The 21,557-nt window shown below is 42.5% G+C and overlaps 1 protein-coding gene across 4 annotated transcripts in view; it reads left to right on the top strand.

Annotated features, from left to right (window-relative positions):
* Positions 1–21,557, top strand: part of DPYD (dihydropyrimidine dehydrogenase) — a 701,931-nt gene that overhangs the window by 350,396 nt on the left and 329,978 nt on the right. For all 4 annotated transcript variants that reach the window (XM_019479122.2, XM_006265262.4, XM_014599709.3 and 1 more), the window contains one exon: positions 14,402–14,586. In XM_019479122.2, coding sequence (XP_019334667.1) covers positions 14,402–14,586 — 185 coding nt within the window. The remainder of the gene's footprint in view (positions 1–14,401; positions 14,587–21,557) is intronic.

The raw sequence follows: 21,557 nt of genomic DNA, 5'->3' as shown, positions 1-21,557 counted from the left end.
CTGTTATCTAAAAGGAAATTACACCCATCTGCTCACAGTGATACTTAGTATAACCTCCAATTGTGCAGTGTTCCACTGGGATGAAGAGTAAATGAGGAGCAGTTGGCACTCTAAGGACTTCTCCTTATGAGGAGGGACAACTCTTCCATTCAGGGATGCATTGTCATATAAAGAATTCAGCATTTCTGGTACATATGCTCAAGGGATCGATCTCACCAAGAAAGCAGAGAGAAAAATGGTTTTTGAATCTTTAATGGAGTCACGAGCAGCTCCCTAGCTGGAGTTAACTTTAATTAGAGAACATTTTGAAAAGCCCTTTCAAATCCCTCATCAATTCCTGCTATTTAGAAGGTCTTTGGAAAGGTTTTATAAGATCTCTTGGGGAGAATCAAACATTGTGCTTATATCACTGGCAAATTCTGTTGCAGTTCTTAGGTTCCATGCTATAAGGTGTTAGTCTACATTTTCTGTGGGTATTCCTATATCCACTATTGCTTCTTCAGCAAAGAGCTTGATGGGATGATTGAGCTGAACAGTCATCCTGAAATTTTCTAATGCTTGTTTGCTCACTGAATTAGCAAGTTATGATCCTGTCTTTAGATATGGAAGGTAGTGTGAGAAGAACAATTATAATTCTAGCAGATCACAAAAAGAAAGAGTATTTTGCTTTGGGATGAGCCAACATACCTTAGTTTTGCATGACATCTCCATAGAAGCTGCAGCTGGTTTTGCAAGCTGAACGTAGAAATTTGGTTGACACTCAGGAAAAGTTCAAAGCAACTAAAATGTTGAAAATATAGTATTATTTGTTGTGGGTAGATCATTTTTCAGTAGCTTTTGATTCTTAAAACGTATCAAATCCATTCATCCTCATTACATGAGATGCTTTACTGTGCAGCAGACTAATCTACTGTGCAGTAATGTCACTGTCTACATATGCACAGCAATTAGTTCACAGTGGACTAATTTACTACATTGCCGAATAGTCCCGTCAAATACAAGTGGTATCCAGCAGTGCAGTAAATTACTATACGTAAATGCACATGTAGACAGTGACATCAGGATTAATTTACTCCAGCTCAAATTGAGCTGCAGTATATTTAGTTGCATTAATTGCACATGTAAATGTACCCATTGAGAACTAAATCTATGTCATATTTGAAATTTTAAATTAAATAAATTAAATAATAAATAAATAAAATAAACAAAGCCTTGATTATACAGTTGCATGATATAGTTGGGGATGGTCCTGCTTTGAGCAGGGGGTCGGACTAAATCAGGGGTTCCCAACCTTTTTAGGCTGAGGAATGGTAAGCCACAGACTGGAAGTAATTGGCATATTGTGGGCAGGCAGCCAACCCTTTATGCTGAACATAAAAAAGGTTGAACCCCTACTGGCCGAACCATGAGAATACTCTGACTCACTTATGAGATGATTCATAAGTAAAGCTGACTGGATTTGAGCCCTTGCACTAGCAAATTTAACAACATTTGGTCAACCTGTACTTGACCAGTGAAACAAAAATAGAAAAAGAAAAATAAACAAAAACGCAAACCAATAAATAAACAAAAAATAACAAAAAACTCAAACCACTAAGTATAAAGAAGGGCTGGCTGCCTGTCCACAATATGCCAGTCACTTCCAGTCTGCTGTTTGCCAGTCTGTGGCTCCTCCTGGCCTGGCAGGCCAGCCCTCCTGTGGACCAGCAGCCAACCTTTTGCAGCCTGCCACCGGGCCACAGCCCAGGGCTTGAATTCTACTTTTCTATGATTCTATGAATCTAGGCACAGAAAAATTGTCTGGTTTTGGTTGTGTGGTTTGGTTTGAGTTTTTCGTTTATTTTTCTTTTTAAAGGACCATATGTATTTTTATGCTTGGCTGGTCGAGTACAGGTTGACTAAATGTTGTTAAATTTGCTAGTGCAAGGGCTCAAATCTAGTCAGCTTTACTCATGAATCATCTCATAAGTGAGTCAGAGCATTCTCATGGTTAGGCCAATAGGGGTTCAGCCTTTACAGCAGGTGTGCCCCAAATTAGCCTCATACCCTCCTCAAGCACCACCCTGTTCCCTTTCCCTTGCCCAATTGGCTGCTCTGTTTTCTGCTCCCTGCTTTGTGCCTGATCTCCTGCTTTGTTTTCTGCTTCCTGCCAAATCTACTGCCCTGTTTGCTGCTTCCTGCCCCATCTGCCACTGTGCTGCCTCTCCCCTTCCTGATCTGCCACATACCACAAACAGAGGCTACCTCTGCCCCTTGGGGCATGCAGTGGTGACCCTTCAGTTAGGCCAGAAGGATTTGGCTTAGTTAAAGTATTAAATAAATCTCTTAGTCCCAATTCAGAAAATTCTCACTCAGGATGTAAGCACGTGGTTATTTGCTGCCCTCAGTTGGAATGGACAATAAGAAGAAAAAAGCTCTCATGGCCCTGATGCTTCTTCTTGTAGAGAAGGCAGTAGTATAAAGCTGAGTTTCCTTGTGCTCACAGGAAGGTATTTATTATTTCCTGTTTAGTTAAAAGAACATGATAATTACATTTTTAACCAGTCCTAGTATGCACTTATTTGTCTTTTGGGGCTTATGCAAATACATTTTTAATATTTTCAGAAAAAAAACCTTTGTAATTCTCCTTTGTAATTCTCTTAAGTCCATTATATGCTTGGGATGCAGTTAAAAAAGGGAGCTGGAGTGTTGCCATCTAGAACTACACTGAGAAAATTAGCACCATGGTTCAGCTCAGTTAGAACTAGATTGTTGCTTATACCAAAATCTTGAAGAGGAAAAAAAGACTTTTGATTTCTGTTTGCTTTATTTTCCTGATTTTTTGTCTGCTTTTCTACTGGAACATCAAAGCCATTTTATGATTTAGCTTAAATAAAATAAACAGTCCCTGAAGAACTTTACACCTTCCCTCATTTTCTTTGCTTTACTTGTTTTAGTGAATTACTGGAGTATCCTCTGGCACCAGTTTAAATTACACCAATTCAAATGACAAGTAAGAATATAATCTCACGAACCCACTGATACTGCTTACAGTCTCAGCATGCTTTTAAAGACCAGGCCAGTTGCTTTTCAGCTCTAGGCTTTAATTATTTTTTTTTCCCCAGCAAGGAAAAGAGGAGTGACAGTTAGGGGCAGAAAAATTAATGTGTATTTATTTTTGTTAATCAGGTTTTAGTAGCATTTACCACAAACGCTTACTCTCAGACTGTTGATAAACCTTAAATTTGGTTTCATATGTTAGATTGGATCTACTTCATTTCTCACTAAGTCATAGTGTAATATTTAATGCATGTTCTAAAAGTGATATTAAACAATGAGGATGAGAGAGAGAAAACCATGAGATACAAAAGTGGTATTACCGTACTTAGAACAAGAAAAGCTGTGGACTCCGGTTTACAAGCTGGCTCTCAAGATTATAGTTTTTATTGTTCAATATCTTTTTTTCGGGAGTGATGCTTTTTGATTCTTCTCTGACTGCTGCTTCTGGATGCTTCACCCTCAAGGCAGCTTATATTACTAAAGGTGGAAACAAAGCTAAGGAAAGTGGTCACCATCACTCAGTTGTAGATACCAATTAATTCAGGAAGGATGGGTGAAGATAGGAGGGTGGAAATGATGCCAAAGAGCCCCCACTTCTTTCTTCTCTGCTTCTCTTTCACAAGTGTGGGACTGATGGTTTTTCTAACTCTTCCATTTGCAGAGGCATATGGAATCATAGGGCACAGTGGAAAAAGAGTCCTTTTATTTAAAAATATTAATTAAATATTCTTACTCAATAACTTAGTGTTTCCATTTGTTGAGTTTTGTCATGATGAATTTCTTGTGTGTCCAGACTGTTTTGCTTAAAGTTAATGGGATAAGAACATGAGAAAAGAGATACTTTTCACAAGATGGTAACATTTCTTGAATATTTCTAGAGTCATTCCTTTTCCTGAAAATATTCCTTGGGATTGCCTTTTTATTGAATGCTGGTACCATGCAAATGTAAAACTATGGGTTTGGCTTCCTAAAGCTCCAAATAATTAATATGTGGAAATTAGAAGCATATGTCTTTCATAACCTGAATAGAAATTGCATTTTATTTAATAAACCATTTGGTTATTGAGATATAAATTGGGGGGGGGGGAGGAAGGTGTAGGGAGAGAGTCTTCTGCCATCTCTAATTTCTGTTATATTAGCAGTAACTTGGACTATCCAGAACATATTAAGCCACCTAACAGGTCAAACTGTCTTGATGTCTTCCTGATTTTTAACCCACGCTTTAAGAGAGAGGCTTGAATAGCTGGGATTTGCAATGTGAAGTTTTTTGTGGGCTAAGAATATACCACACAATAGATGTATATTTCAATAAGAATAGACACTGCTTGTTAGTTCATTAAGACTACAGAGAGGCAATGAAATTCTGTCTCTTGTAAGCTGAATAATACAGCCAGAGCAGACTTAGCAGCCTGTAGGCAGTCTGGATTCTAAGTAGAGCAGTGGCTAGAAAACCCCAAGCTATATCGGGGCCAAACAAACCTGTGGTCCAGCACAAAATCCATAAGGCATGCAAATAATTTTAAGCCATCTGATCCTTTTCTACCTGGGCTGAAAGGTCTGTTTGGTCTCTATGATGGAGTGTACAACTCAACATGAGTCAGGAAAGAGGCTATTGAAAGCCTACTCACCCCTGCTCTATGACACCTAAGATAAATGTCAGGCTTTTAGGGCATCTATACACATGCCGGGAAGGAAGGAGGGTGCACATTAATTAGAGTAGCTCCAAGAGCTGCTCTAATTAAATCACCTATAGTGTCACGTGTATTAACATCCCCACTCTGAAAAATGGCTTTGCATCCATGTTGCAAATTGCAGTGATGCAACTGTCAGCTCGCCCCTTGGCCATGGGAGAGGTGGGCAGGCTCCACAGGAGAAAAAAGTATCAGGCTTCTGCAGCTACCAAGACAACTGGGGCTGCGCAGGAATGGGCTGGCTTGCCCCTTGGGCAGTGCAGGAAGGTGGTAGGCTTGCACAAAGTGGCTAGTATTTGTTTCAGATTCAGCCAATGTTCATAGATTCTAGATTCTAGGTTCAGAAGAAACCTCAGTGGGCCATCTAGTCTGACCCTCTGCCCCTGGCAGGCAAGAAAAGGGTCACCAAACCTGGGATCATATGATCCCAGCCAGGTGCCTGTCCAGTCTCCTCTTGAAGACCCCCCAAGAGTGGGGCGAGCACCACCTCCCTTGGAAGTGCATTCCAGAACTTGGTAACTCTGACTGTGAAGAACTTTTTTCTAATGTCCAGTCTAAACCTACTCTCCAGTAGCTTATGGCCATTGTTCCTTGTTGTTCCAGGGGGTGCCCTGCTGGCTACAGGATCCTGCTTTTAAGCAGAAGTGGTGAGAGGTCTGATGCTTGCTCTTGTGGAGCCTTCCTACATCCTCCCACAGCCGGGGTGCAAGCTATCAGTGGGCCAAGTGGCCCCTGCTGTGGGGGGCCCTGGTCCTTCTCTCCACAGTGGTGGCACTGCCCGGGCTGCTTGCTAGCAGGCCAGGTGCTGCCTCAGTTTAGAGGCAGCACTCAGCCTGATCGAACTGTTCCCCAAGCTGCCCACTGGAAGCCTGCCGGATGCTGTTCCCTAGGCTTGAGGAACCGTTGGATTGAGCCAAGTGCTGCCTCTGAGCTCAGGCAGCATCCAGTCTGCCAGCAGCCCTCCCAGGTGGCCCCAAGGAGCACCGCTGCTGTGGATGGGAAAGACCAGAGCACCCCACAGCTCAGGGGCTGCTTGGCCTATTGATAGCTCTCCCCCTGCTGTGGGCAGGCTCTGGCTCCAACAGAAAAAAAACAAAGGATCAGGCCCATTGCTGTAAGGTGGGCCTGTACCAGACACAGTCCTGTAGGTAGTTGGGGCCATGGGCACTATAAAGCCTCGTGAGGTCCTTACCTGTACCTGGTCTCCAGCGTCTGCCAAGCAATCTAGTTCTTGCTGATGGAGTCCATGCCTGGCTGGTTGTGAATGAGGTATTGTTGGTTCCCATGGAGGGAGGCAGCATGGCTTGCTGCCTATGCTAGCGCCTCCCCTTCCTTGGGGCTGACGCTGCCCTATGAGGGGAGTTCCAGGTTGACCGAAACCAGCTTGGACCCCTGCATGTGTCTTGTGGTTGTGACCAGGTGTTGAGAGCCCTTGCAGGGCTCAGCATTGGCTGCAGTTGCAGCCTCCTGGCTCTAGGTGGTGCAGGGCATGTTTGCTGCCTGCTCCTGGCCTCAGTGGGGCTCTGGGGCTGGGTGGAGCCTGGCTTTCTGCCTCCAGGTCTGCCCAGGGGATGGGCATGCAGAGAGTGCATCTCCCGCTGCTTCCTTGTTCTGCTTGCGGGTGGGGGCTGGGAAATATGCCTATGAGCTTGTTGCTAGCTTCCAAGATGACCTGAGATTTCACAGACCATGAAGCTCTCCAATGGTCCTTGCCCTGGTAACTGTGGGGCCGGTCCCTGCTACAGTGCTATGTTTGAAAGCTTATCTACATCCTTCCCAACTATATAGTTGAATCAATAAAAGGTATCGCTCACAAAAATCCTTGCCTCTGGCACATTTCCTGGACCATCATAGTACAACATCACTCCAATGCTATGTAGAATTGTGACTTTTATAAAGATTCCAATTCTCTTCCTATTGAAGCCAGTAGGAGTTTTGCTCTTGATACCATTTAGACTAGGATTTTGCCCAAAGTAATGGTAAGTTTCAGTAAAGGAATTTCACCAAGTGTAGTTGGCACTGGCAGTCCCTCAATTTGAGGATGATCTCTACCACATCTCCTTGGACTCTTAAGTCACCTTAAGAGGGACTACCAATGCCAACTATATTCAGTGAAATTACTGATACTTACCATTATTTTGGTAAGGTAACTTAAGAGTCCAAGATAACTTAAGAGTCCAATCCTTGAGCCATAGATCCATCCACAGAAGTTGCAGATCTTTCCACAGGGGAGAGTAGGCTCTACACTGGGATTCCTCTTCTTTCATTCCTCTGCTGTTTCTTCTGTGCCTCAAGGGCAAGACACTTTACCTCAAAATGGGCTGACACTTGGATGTGGCTGCAGCAACATTGGAGTCAGCAGCCAGCTCCTTTGAACTCTTGATGTCAGCATCCTTTTTCTTCAGGTATGCCTTCGATGTGTCCTTGTAGTGTTTCCTCTGGCTACTGCAGGATCTCAGACCATAACTAAACTGGGAGCAGAGCACTTGTTTTGAGAGGAGTCAGGCATCCACACACAGTGTGTGGCCCAGTGCAGTTGGTGCTTAAGGATCACTGACTCACCAGATATATTCCACAGCCTGAAAGACTTCTCAAAATGTATACCCTAAACAACACTATGGCAAATATGATTTCTATGTCTGTTCTACTCCATCGAGAGGTATGCCGTAGTGCAACTAAGCGGGGCAACTGAGGCAGCAGAATTGGGTGTGACTTTTTGGGCTGCAGTCATCAGCTTTACTTCCTTAATTGGTAGGGAGAAGCTTGCAAGAAGCTTGTGCTTGTATTATAACTTCTGGAACCTGCAAGTCATATTGTACCAGCAGTAACTCAAGTTCTTTGTGTGTGTGTGGATTTGGGGGCGGAGGAGGGGGTAGTTAGATTTTTGCGTGTGATTGTTTAAACAAGTTACTGTATTTTCAGATTATACTGAAGTTATACTGCCAGCTCCCTGTAAAAAGAAGTCTGTAAGATGGATATCAGAAATAACATTAATGAGCTGCTAAAGCCAAAATTACAGGAACTTATGAAATTGGTTAAACATAAAAACCATTAAACTGTTTATTGAAGCTTCACAGATATACTGCAGCTAATGAGCATTGCTGCTATTTAAATAAGCCCAAATTGAACACACATTACATGGATACATAATTAGTCATGGCAGTCAAATACACACAGACTCACTTTTAAAGCTTTATTTGAGGAATCTTTTCCATTCGATTTGTTTTGTTAATTAAAATTTTTTTTCAGTATTCACTTATATTTTAATATGATTTTTGCAAGTGGTATAATTTTCTGCTGTTTTTCTATTTGTGTTTATTTGCACTATGAATACAGCAAATGCAGAACAAATATTCAAAGCCTTCCCTTTCTGTGGTGGTATTTGTCTTAACATCACTTGATAACATTAGATCATTTTGGTTGTACAGTATCTTTTATCCAGAAAGTTCCCTTCAAATTACATGTGCAGTGTTATCAGGGCATGCTGTAGAATTAAATCCAGATGCAGGGATGGATTTTAAACAATTTCAGCTTTTTGGCTTTTACCTTTAATTGGAGTACACAAAAAAATACCAGATATTTATTTGGATACATTGTCCTATTAAATGGTTACCAAGCCAAATAACCAATATTTTGTGTTGCCCCTCTTCTTTCTGCCCTCTCATAAGGTGTTCATGAAGGGTACCTATGTTTGTATAGTCTTAAAATCACCCTTTTTCATCCAGACTAATAGAGTTAGGGCAGTTACCTACCAACTCTCTGGAGCCTGGTCCCTTTCAACCTTTCATCTGCACTGTATACAGCAGTCCCAAATTGTGTTGATATTACAAATAGGATATAGACTTTAATGCTTTAAAATCCTGGCCCTACATCATATTAACCCAAAAACTGGGCCTTTAGAAGGCTTCAAGGAAGAGAGTAAGAAACCACTGGTCGCCTCGTTGGTCTTGTCATGAAGGAAGAATTTCTTATTGATTCTGGAAAGTGAGTCAATCATATTCGCAGCACCTTGGGAAAACCTCTGTTATCGGACAAGTAGGCAGGGAAGAACAGCAGCAGAACTACTGCTACATGCTTTAAGGGCTTCATTATTTTGCAAGTGGAGAGGGCCACTTGTAAATAATCAATACTCCATTCCCCAGCTGCTTAACTAATGGCTCTAGGGAGGTAAAGAATTCTGTCTTCTTTGCTCCCCTTTCCACCCAGTCTTGACCACCATGGATGTTCCTGGAGAGCAGGTGAAGGCCTCAGAGTTATTTCACTCTAAACACCAAGGACTGTTTGTTCCTCCTGATGGTCCACTTGAGTTGGGAAGAACAATATACTCAGACCTTCTTCTTGCTAGAAAGTGTTTGCCCGTATAATTAAAAATATCTTACCCTTTCCCTCCTTTCCCATAGTGCTACAGCTTGTAACTGCATCTCCCTCCCTCCCCTGAAAAAAAAACAACCCAACAAAATGCAATGATAGAGATGAAGTTTCTTAGATAGATAGCATGGCTTTATACCAGTTCCCTGGTATAATTTATGTCACTAAAATGACTTCTTAGCTGGTATAACTGTATTCAAAGTAAGTATTCACAAGTATAGCTGTGTCACAGGATGGATTTTATTTTTCTTTTTAAATATTCTTTAAAGAAATAGCTAGACTAGCAAAATGTGTAAGTGTAAACCTGTACTCTACTCACTTTACATACTATTGAAATGTAGTCAGCTTTGGAGTGGGGTGAGTCTCTTGTTTGATGGCGTGCATCAATCAGTGTTAACCAGGAAAAGAACATTCTAACTTATTCAGCTGAACCTAGGAAGAGGAGTATTAAGCAGGTAGGATATAATTAACCAAATTTAAAGAATTACAAGGTCCTGGATCCTAAAAACACTTCTGTTCATACTGAGCTGTAAACATATTGGTAATCACACCGGTTTAGGGAAATTACTTAGATGCTTCAAGTTAAGTGTAGATACAGGTGCCTTCTGAATTGCCTGTTGATGTGGTGTATCTAAGATCCATATGTAAATTTGAGAGAAATAATTAGTCTAGCATACTGGAACTAATACCCTGTTTTTCCAGAAGATGCAATGATATGTTTATAACTGAAGTAGTCAGGACTTCCAGGTTTACATTTCCTCTGAAAGGCTTTACCTTCAGCAGCATGTTGTCCTCTAAAACCATTACCTTGGTTCAATACTGACTCTGAGAAAAGAGAGCCATATATTAAATCACCAGCAGCAAATCCTGCTACACCAGGTTTTCCTTGGGGGCTCTTCCTCATGTGTCTCTACAAGCCTGAACCTATTTAGATTGTGAGAGCTGTCTAGATCACACGCTGAGGTGGTAGAACTGCATGCAACAATTTACGTACTCCAAATACAAGGTGATCATATGCTTTTCTGAACTACAGTCTGAAACATTAAGAAAACACTAATGTATTGATGTATAAAGAATACTCAAAGTTTCCCTTACAATGCTATAATTAAGGATATATCAGCACTTAGCCTACAAAATGCATTTTGGGGGTTTAAGAAAATCCCAGCATTTGTTGTAATCTTTTAGCTAATTGTTTTCTTTAAAAAAATGTTTTTCTCAGATATTTTGTATTTATCCCTTAAGCAGAAAAATGAAGTCTTAAGGCTCTACTTAATATTTTTTGCTGAGTTTAACTAAAATGGCTTACTCTGTGCAAGTTGTAGGTCTTTAACACAAACTAATTGTTTCAGGTACAGAAACTTGACATGGCATTTCTGTTTGGAAATTAGGTGCTAGATAGGCAGAATAATTGTTTTTCATGAAAGCATAAATATCTTAACAGCATTTCAAGTTTAAAATTGTTTTTTGCTTAAATGGGTGCCCAAAAAAGTATTCTTCCCAGTCAGTTTTGAGACTGCTGTAACCTAGTCTACCAAAACAAACTGCTTCCCATGATTTTGTATCCAAACCAGTTTCAAGAAGTATTAGCTAGGGTGGATGTATGGCAATATAGCTTATATTTTCCTAGGATAATATTTTACTCTTGGCTGCACTCAGCTTTTATACCTTCAGTTTTCCCCATTTTGTTCCCCCAAACTCCCAAGAAAACTTCGCCTTCCCCCAGTTACCTTTATGTCCACATTTTCCTCCTCATGCATGGAGTATGAAGGGTAGTGTAGGACATGGAAGGGAAGTTTTTTGAAGAAGATGTGAAAGAAAGGTTGTATGCCTTCTAGAGTTTTGCAGTATGTTTAAATATAGCTTTGAGCTGTACTGGAAGCTTCCTGTTATATCAGTGTTGTAGCCTGGCTTCCACACTTAGCAGTTTTGGGAATTAACAGACTCTAGGGCTGAGTGAAGCTTTGGTCACTGATTCAATTTGGCAGAGATTTGGCCTGATTCGCTGACCAGATCTCCAAATCTGAATCGAATCAGGAGACCCGTTAATCTCTCTGAATTGAATTGGAACCCTCCGAATCGATTCGGAGAAATTTGGAAAAATTCGATGATTTGGACATAGACCCAGCTTTTAAATGTTTTTTCTACATACCTCTAGGTACTAGGTGGCTCATGAATGCTGAGATGCTGGGGTGGAAGGAGTGTCCCACAAGAGCATGGTGGGGGAGGTCCCAAGAATGCTCAGCAGCAGACCCAGAAATGGACCAAAAGCACTTCTGGTCCACTTCTGGGTCTGTCCCGGCTTGGCAACCGGTGCCTCCTGGGTCTGGGGGGGCACCCAGGGTACCCTTCGATGCCTAGTTGGAGGAAGCACGGGGGGTGGGGGCTCCCCGTGCGCTCGGTGGCAGACCTGGAAGTGTACCGGAAGAACTTCTGGTCCACTTCCAGGTTTGCCGCCGAGCATGTGGGGGCTCTCCAAGGTACGTAGAACAAACATTTAAAGCTATATCTATGGCTGAATCACTGATTTGATCAGCATCAAAACTTCAGATCTGGATTCAGCTGAATCAAATCGAGGACAGTGATCCGAATCACTATCCCTGATTTGGGCCGAATCTGAATCCGAATTGAATATGGCCCATTTCGCACACACCTACAAACTACATGCATATGCATGTCCTATAGTAATGCCTGAACTTGGTTTATAGCATGATCCTAACCATAGTTTGGCAATATTTGCAGCTAACAGTCTGCAGTAGACTGTACTTGCATCCATACGTTATGCAGATTAGCGGTGCTAAGATAAGGGCTTGCTTATTCTCTTATTTTATTTCCATCACAGTTCTAGAAGGATGGTAAGGATTATTTAAGAGAGGAAGGGGGATTACTTTAGCCAGATAATGTTGCAAGTGAGCAGAGGAAAATGTAAAACACAACATCTTCCTGTAATCTTACACAAATTTTACAGTAAATCTGAATCCAAAAACACAGGTTTTCTAGTTTTGACTTCAGAAAGACATAATATAATGACTAAAGTTTTACTAAACAAGAACACACCCACCTGAGCCCACCTCTAGTGAAAAAAATAGAAATTTGACAGCCTTCTAAATACTGAAAAACATTCTTGTCATAAGCTAGCAGGTTTCTCTTTTACATATGACAGCACAGCTACATCAGTTTAATTGACCTTGGCAATCTGCATCTGCTAGTGGTAAGTCCCTCCGGGACACTGTATTTTTAAACTGCATTTTATTGCCGAACCTGGGTGTCACAGCATAGTTAAAGCTACATAAAAATAACTCATTTTGGTATGTGGCATCAAGATTTGCTAAATTATTTTTATTTTAAAATATACTTTTCCATCATAAAGCAACATTAAACCCCCAAATTAAAGTAGAAAAATAAACCATGGTTTGTTTGTTTTTAATATCATGGTGATTTTTATTATATAGGAGTGACATGGTTTTAGGTAGGTTTCTATAACTGTTATTTGTACTTATATCCCATCTGTACAGTTACATACAATACAAAAGTAGTATGTAAAATGTGCATTTCAGCTCTTGTTTCACACATAATGTATGTGTTTCGTAATAGATTCATAAATTCATAGATGCTAGGGTCGGAAGGGACCTCAATAGATCATCGAGTCCGACCCCGTGCATAAGCAGGAAAGAGTGCTGGGTCTAGATGGCCCCAGCTAGATGCTCATCTAACCTCCTCTTGAAGACCCCCAGGGTAGGGGAGAGCACCACCTCCCTTGGGAGCCCGTTCCAGACCTTGGCCACTCGAACTGTGAAGAAGTTCTTCCTAATGTCCAGTCTAAATCTGCTCTCTGCTAGCTTGTGGCCATTATTTCTTGTAACCCCCGGGGGCGCCTTGGTGAATAAAACCTCACCAATTCCCTTCTGTGCCCCCGTGATGAACTTATAGGCAGCCACAAGGCCGCCCCTCAACCTTCTCTTGCAGAGGCTGAAAAGATCCAGTTTCTCTAGTCTCTCCTCGTAGGGCTTGGTCTGCAGGCCCCTAACCATACGAGTGGCCCTTCTCTGGACCCTCTCCAGGTTATCTGCATCCCTCTTGAATTGCGGCGCCCAGAATTGCACGCAGTACTCCAACTGTGGTCTGACCAGCGCCCGATAGAGGGGTAGCATCACCTCCTTGGACCTATTCGTCATGCATCAGCTGATGCACGATAAAGTGCCATTGGCTTTTTTGATGGCTTCGTCACACTGCCGACTCATGTTCATCTTGGAGTCCACTAGGACTCCAAGATCCCTTTCCACTTCCGTGCCACCCAGCAGGTCATTTCCAAGGCTGTAGGTGCGCTGGACATTCTTCCTCCCTAGGTGCAGCACTTTGCATTTCTCCTTGTTGAACTGCATCCTGTTGTTTTCTGCCCACTTGTCCAACCTGTCCAGGTCTGCTTGCAGCTGTTCCCTGTCCTGCGGCGTGTCCACATCTCCCCATAGCTTTGTGTCATCTGCAAACTTGGACAGAGTACATTTCACTCCCTCGTCCAAGTCACTGATGAAGACATTAAAGAGTATCGGTCCAAGGACCGAGCCCTGCAGGACCCCACTGCCCACACCCTTCCAGGTAATGGTTTGAAACAAGTGAGAAAATTGAAGGTATATTTCTACAATAATGTTTCATAAGATTTTTTTAATTTCCAACATTTCTGAACTTCTTTCAGGTCAAGCTTAACCGTTTCAGTTGAAGTCAATCCAAACATTTAATTTTTGATTTGGTCATATATATATTTATTTATATCTTTCTTTTATAACACACAATAAAATATAAAGTATTTTCAAAATGAAAAAAGCATGAATTCTTAAAATTGAATGTGTTCAGATTATTGAAATGCTACTTTTTTTGGGGGGGTCAAAATCTGTATTTTTGTTGAAGGTAAAACACCACAAAAACAACATTTTCTGATGAAAAAAAAAATCCATCTAAGAATTTTTGACTGACTTTGATGATTCCTGATCAAAAATTGACAGAGGACCATTTCATTATGTGGGAAGAATCTCTTGATCCATGTGGGATCTGAATATATGACTACAAGGACAAATATGGAAAATCTTTCTTATCAGCTTACATTGTCAGTTGCAGCATCTGACAATTTTGAAAACTGCAGAAAGCATTGTGTTTCTCTGTTAAAAGGATTTGCGCTTTGAATTAAGATTTTTAAATAAAACATTTTTCTCATGTTCATCAGTCAGTGTGATTCAAACATTGCTTAATCAATTATAAAGATTATCTCTTGATCAAGTACTTACATCTTTTTATCTTTTGTTTAAATACAGTGAAAGAAGCCCTGAGTCCTATCAAGTTTAATAGATGGGGCCTCCCAGAAGTAGATCCAGAGACCATGCAAACAAGTGAACCATGGGTGTTTGCAGGGGGTGATATTGGTGGTCTAGCTAACACTACAGTAGAATCAGTGAATGATGGAAAACAAGCCTCCTGGTTCATGCACAGATACATACAGGTGAGACTTCAAAGGCAGTGTTTTTCTTCCTGTTCAAATCTGATATCTGTTGTCAGAAATACTCTCGTTACCTTGTTTTTAAGGTTATTAAAATAATTGTCATCAATTTCTAGAATTAAGCATACAGATTTCGAGTGGGTGACACCCAAATTCACTAGGGACTGGTGCATTACAAAGTCATTGGCCTGGGTAATTAAAGCTAGAGGTATATAGTCACATAAATGGTTTTGGTTAATTGAAACGACATTTTTCTTAAGCTTTAAATCCTAACAGCTTTTTTTTTTGCTTTTTGCTTTTTGCTTTTTGCTTTTCAACTCTGGATTCCACCAAGGGCAGTAAGTACAATATATAGTATGAATAGAAATTGTAACTTGGTAATTAGAAAAACAGCCCATCAATATTGAAAAGAACTGCTGGTGCAGAAGGTAAAATTTAAATCCTGGCAGCATTGTTACCTAGGGAAGATATTTAGATAGAAGTTGATGGTATGCTCACACTAAACCCTCACATACCACTTGTTTTGTTTGTGTGTGCTTGTGGTCCAGCTCATACAAATCTACTCCAGTAGCCTATAAGAACAAGATAAATAAAAGCCCCAGCAGATGGAGTAAGCTATAGCAAAGAAAGGTAAAGATTTTTTTAAAAAGTGTGATTTAATTAATGTAGATTTGAGTAACCAGGTGACTAAGCATTTCCTCTATTTTTGCTCTGGGGATGCTTCTTTCTGAGACCCACCCTTTGTTTATTCAGCCTGTTGTCATGTTATACCAGATGCAGAGAAAGGTCTAGATCATACTTAGAGAAGCCTTTGTGTACACCAAAGGTCCTGACTCTCTCTGTATTAGTTGATGGAGATGATTGTGGGAGGAGAGACTTTTGGAACCAAGACAACTGAAAGAAAAACTTTTTCAAAATAAATGGATTTGAATAACTTGAACTTGGCTTCATAATGGGTTTGGTTACTTTTTTAGGTCCATCTGCTCAAAGCTTCTTGTGATTGCATGTTTTGTAGGGTCTGATCTGGCTTCTGAAAAAATGCTTTGTGGCTGCAAACTTTCTCTTATTCTTAGCATGTACAGGCAGCCCTTGACTTACGACTTTTTGAGTTACGACAAATGGCATTACAACATTTGTAAATTGACACACTATATCAATGTTCCCATACTGGTTTTGCCTTCACGCTGGTTGACACAGCTGCGTCCAGCTAGTAAGTCTGTTGTGGTGGAGGAGGGAGGGGGGAGGGAAGGGGCGTGGGGGGACAGATCAATGTCCCCACAATGAGGGAGGGATTGGAACTGGGGCTGGAACCCAGCCTGAGACAACCGCTGCCCACAGAGGGGGTGGGGCAGCTCATGCCGCTGCACATCACTGGTCTGGGAGCTGCTTGTGTGGTAGCTAGTCCGATAGCCTGCTGCACCTGCTGCCGGTCTGGGAGGGCATGGTGGGGTGTGCCCCAGGATCTGCATGGGGCAGGCAGGGTCATGGCTGTGCTCTGGGCGGAAGGCACTGGGAGCGGGAGCTATGCTCCCCTATGGCTCGCACAGCTGGCACAGGGCCAGCACAAGACTGAGCTGCTGCGCTGCCTCTGGACGAGTGGTGCACAGCAGCGGAAGGTGGCCCAGTCTCCCTGTGCCTCCCAGGTGAGCAGTGGCTTTGCCCTGGCTGGGCGAGTGGTGGCAGGGTGTAGGGGGACGTGTACTTCTGGATTGGAGCAGGGCGGGTGGTGGAGCAGAGGCTATGGGAGGGCTGCAGTGATTTTTCAGGTGGCACATGCCCCCCCATGCCCTCCTGCCACTTGTCCTGCTGGAGCAAAGCCACTACTCATCCAGGAGGTGCAGGGAGGCTGGGCTGGCTCCTGCCACTGTGTGCCACTTGTCCGGAGGCAGCGCAGTGGCTCAGTCTCTCACTAGCCCTGTGCCAGCTGGATGAGCGGCAGGTGGGCATAGCCCCTGCTCCCAGCACCTTCCACCCAGAGTGCAGCCCTGGCCCCACCAACCCCATGCAGATCCTGGGGCACATGCTCCCCCTCACCATGCCCTCCCAGACTGGCAGTAGGAGCAGTGGCAAGAGCTTGTGGACAAGCTGCCACATGGGCAGCCCTCAGACCAGTGGTGTACAGCGGTGCGAGCTGCTCCACCCCCACCCTGGGCAGCACTTGCCCCAGCCTCAATCCCTCCCTCGCTGCAGGGGCATTGATCTGTCCCCCCATGCCCCTTCCCCCCCCCCCCCCAACAGACTTACCAGCTGGATGCAACTGTGTCGACCATCAGAAAGGAACCAATCCCCCATTTATAATATACTACCTATGGGAAATTTGGTTCCGAGTTATGATGTTTTGACTTAAGATGCTGTTTTCAGGAGCCAGTTGTGTTGTAAGTCTGAGGACTGCCTGTATTTTCCTTTCATATTCTGACACTTGCATTTTCAGACCTCATCCAGATACCTGGTGTTGAACTGCATAAATTCTGACCTGTATGCACATTCTTTGATGAAACAATCAAGTATGTCCACTCTTAGATTCTAGAGAGTGTGTGTGTGTGTATACATACATATATGCCCCATTCGCTTTCTTTTCTCTTCAGCTTCTCATGAACACATGCATCGCTTTAAACCTCTCTGATGATGCTGCATCCCCATCAAAGAACCTATTTCCTTTTGAATATATGAACACTTTAGAGGAAATCTGAAGAGTTGTGGATTGAGAATTAGAATTTTAAATCAAATAAGCTTAATATCAGAGTGTTCTGTTACCCTTTGCAGGTTTTGAGGCAGCTTATTCGACCTTATAGTCTCACTAGGAAGCTAATGGGAAAGCCTCGCAGCAATCTTCACAGGAAAGTTTCCAAATGTCAAGTGTCATCTTTCCAGCTGCTAGATGAATGGGTAGCCAAGAGGCATTTATTTGGATGTTCAGTCCCTGTAAAATCTGGCTGTTATGGTGGGGAAGACTATAATTTGGCAGTTACTTTACCAACATTTGGACTAGTTGCAACCTCCGTGAGATGATAAGGGAATTTATTTTAGAGGAGTTGTGATTTACAGCCAGATTACAATGCCCTAACATTTATAGGACTAACATATGTCATTATATATATAAAAAAAAGTGTTCCTCAGCATTGTATTGTTGCAGCCTCCCTTGCATTAGATAAAAAAAAAAAAAAAATACCAGTTTCAATGGTAGGATTGCAGGGCTCACAGCTTTATCACACTCTTAGTGTATGCTTTACTACAAGGCACATTTTATATTTTAACTATTCTGTATCTATCTATCTATTCATATTTTATTTATAAAAGATGTAGTTATTTCCCAAGCCACTGACTACTTTAGCACCGTAAAAGAACCCATGTATAGCAGAATAAAAAGACTGTTCCAAAATAATTCAACCATCCTAAAGACCACAAGAAAAATCAAAACTCAGAAGTAACATCCCAGTTATTTGCTTAAATCTTTCTCTAAACATCTCATTCCTCACATCTCTACCTAGTTGAGGCAAAAGGCTAAATAAACAGATGGGCTTTACATGTGGCCTGAAGCTCAAATTATTCAAACCCTGGCACATGGTTAAGGAAAGCATGAATTCCAGAGTCAAGAACTATCCAACAAGAATGCCTTATGGTCAGGAGTAGGAATTATTTACAGAAGCCTCTTGGCTGATCTCACTGGACATTTTCCACCAATAACTGGCCAAACATCTCCAGCCTCTTAACATTCTTCTACCAATTTACAGAGCAGGAGCCCATCTCTCAGACTGTTGGCTACAGCTTTCTATGGCCATGGCTTCTGTAAACAAGACTAGCTAAACCCACAAGAATAGCAGCAATTTTGTTTCCCCATGGTTTGAATGCTCCATCCAAACTAGATCGTCTAGTCAAAATACAGTCAATGCTCATAAGATAGACTAGAAGTTCCTCACAAGATAGTGATCCAAGTATAAGAAACACAGTTTATCATACTTTCCCCACTGGGGACGTTTCCTTAGGCCAATTCTGTTTACACTATGCTATGAATGTATGATGGTTTCCATGGTTAATTTTGTTGACTGACTCATTCTAGAAACTGTAATGATTCAGGATCTGTTCAGCATGATATTCTGGCTGTTAATAGTAACAGTATAGGCTCTATCACTCTTTAGGGCCTAGTCAGGAGGCAAGAGAACAAATAACTCTACAAGTAGTGTTACCAGATTTGTCCATCACTTTGGGGAGTGCTCATTTATTAGGGGTACGTTTCTGGGGATCTCTGTAATTCTATCAATGTGCTGCTTGTGTTACTTGTCTTTCTATATGGAGCTGTATCTCTCCCTTCTGCCAGTCCTCCCACTAAGTGGAGCTATCTTGCAGGACTCAATTTCATTGGGGCTGGGTTCCTCCAACCACCGAATCAGTCAAACACATGTACACACATACACACACAGATCAACAGGATACACCTGAGCCAGACTGGGTTATTTAGCATTGACAGGCTAACAGCCTCATATGTCTTGAACTCAGTTCATCAGGGCAACAGTAAAATGCAGTCAGACACAAGCACACAGGTTAACAGAGCACATCTGAGTCAGGCCAGACTATTCAGCATTGACAGGCTGACACTCTCATGTGCCTTGAACTCAGTTCATCCCTTATTTCAGCAGTACAATAATAAATGCAGTTAGACACATGCACACACTCTAACAGAGTACATCTGAGCAGGCTGGGTCCGATCAGCACTTTCAGTTTATACCCTCATGCGCCTCAAAACTCAGCACGTCACAATCTCTTGTCACAGTGGTCCTAGCAGTAACCCCCTTAATGAGCAGACCCCACTGTTGTTTTGGGCATTACAGGGGTCTTTGTCTTAGGTAAAAGAAACATTGCTGCAGAGCAAATGGAAAGGTCAAGAGGAAGAAAGAGTAGGTGAGGTTCAGAGAGGAAGTATAGCAACCAGCTTGACCATAAAAGTTATTTATTGCCAGGTGTATGACCCTATGATGATACCAATAATAATAGCCATACAAGAGAGAGACAAATAAACAGTTAAAATGTTACATAGTTTCAGTTAGGTTTTTGGGGAAGTCTAGCTTGAGTTTGATTAGCAAAAGTCAGGTTTAGAAAGCTGTGCCTGGAGTGAGAGAATAAAAGTCAGGTTCCTGGAATCAGAGAGAGAGAGAGAGTTGGGGTCTCATCACTCAGCAAAGTTTGAACCCTTTGAGATTCCCAGGTGTTGTTGGAGCCGGCAGACAGGCAGAGCTCTGAGCATGATTAATGGAGAGATTCCAGGCAGAAAAGGAGTGGAACTGGTGCAGCTTTGGATCCAAGCACCATGACAGAAACTTGAGCTTGGGTAGGGGTTTATGTAGAGAACTAACAATGGCTTAAGGGAGAACACTAGGTTTGTTTCAGGGTAAACAATGCCTCATATGCTGGATAATAGGAACTGATCACTCCTGGCTATAGGTGGCATTACTCTGAGGGAGCTCACAATACAGACAAGAAGATTCAGTGTTTTGGATACCAACAGAGGAGTCATTACTAGAATTGGTCTGATAAATGCTGAGCTGGGTGTGTGCAGATGTAGGTTGATTAGCATTTGGAGCAGGGATCCCCCATCATGCAGTGCTTCTCTGCGTCTCTGGTCCCAGAATTCAGTGTGGTCCTTGCCTTGGAATCTCTGTTCTCCATCCTGAATGCTAATGAAGGTGCATGCCGATCCCATTTCCCATTTAAGTGAGTTGTCATCTGGTTCCATCCCGGATGCATATGAGACCAGGGGAGTTGCTTCACTCTTATCACCCTTGTCTTGAGGGCTTTAGGTGTGTCTCCCACTGCATCTTCCTTGTCTTTTGTAAGTCCTTCCTATAATCAGTTCTTGTTCAGGCAGAGGTGGTGAGGGGGAGAGTTCTTTGTGAGTCAGACAGGTTACGTCCTATGCCAGGGTTCCCAAGAACACAGAGCTGAGAGGTAACTTCATATTTTTGATATTTGCCTCCCAAGATCTGTTGCTGCTCTGAAACCTCAGTTTTTAGTATTTTACACTCCTCCCTTTGCTTGGCTAATTGTGCCAGCTTTGATCCCTCATTTCTCCCTTACTCAAACTTACACATGTCTGCCTTTGTCCTTACAACCCCTTACATGTGGTATGCTTTTTCCATATTTGTCTGCCAAATTGCCGTGCTCTCCTCATTCAAATTGACTGGTTACCAGGATCAGGGCAATTGACTAGGAGCCTTGGAAACATGACGCCTTGCATGGAGCCTTGGAAACAAGCAGGAGAATTGGAAGTCCTTGCACAGTCACAGAACTATGACATGATTGAACTACAAACTGTTCAGGAAAAGCATACAGAGGAGAAGAGGAAGAGGAGTGGCACTTCATGTAAAAGAGCCATATGATTGTTCAGAGCTCCAGTATGAAACTGGAAATAGGTCTGTTGAAAGTCTATGGGTTAAGGTTAGTGGAGAGAGCAACAAGGGAGATATTGTGGTGAGTGTCTGCTATAGACCACCAGACCAGGGAGAAGTGATGGATGAGGCTTTCTTCAAATAGCTAGGAGAAGTTTCTGATCACAGACCCTGATTCTCATGAGGGATTTCAATCACCCTGACATCTGCTGGAAGGGCAATACAACAGTATGCAGGCAATCCAGGAAGCTTTTGGAGAGTGTTGGGGACAACTTCCTGGTGCAAGTGCTGGAGCAGCCAACTAGGACCCATGCTGTCTTAACCTGCTGCTCACAAACAGGGAAGACATGGTGGGGAATGTAGGAGTGGATGATAACTTGGGCAGCAGTGACCACGAGATGTTTGAGTTCAGGGTCCTGAGGAAAGGAAGGATGGAGAGCATCAAAGTAAGGACTCTGGACTTCAGAAAAGCAGACTTTGACCTGCTCAGGGAACTCACGGGCAGGATACCCTGGGAAGCCAGACTAAGGGGGAGAGGAGTTCAGGAGAGCTGGCTGTGCTTCAAAGAAGACTTACTGAGAGTGCAGGAACAAA

The sequence above is a fragment of the Alligator mississippiensis genome, chromosome 5 (genome assembly GCF_030867095.1).
Source record: "Alligator mississippiensis isolate rAllMis1 chromosome 5, rAllMis1, whole genome shotgun sequence".
NCBI classification, from domain to species: domain Eukaryota; kingdom Metazoa; phylum Chordata; order Crocodylia; family Alligatoridae; genus Alligator; species Alligator mississippiensis.
The sequence above is the reverse complement of the archived record's forward strand: the minus strand, read 5'-3'. Positions and strand labels throughout refer to the sequence as shown.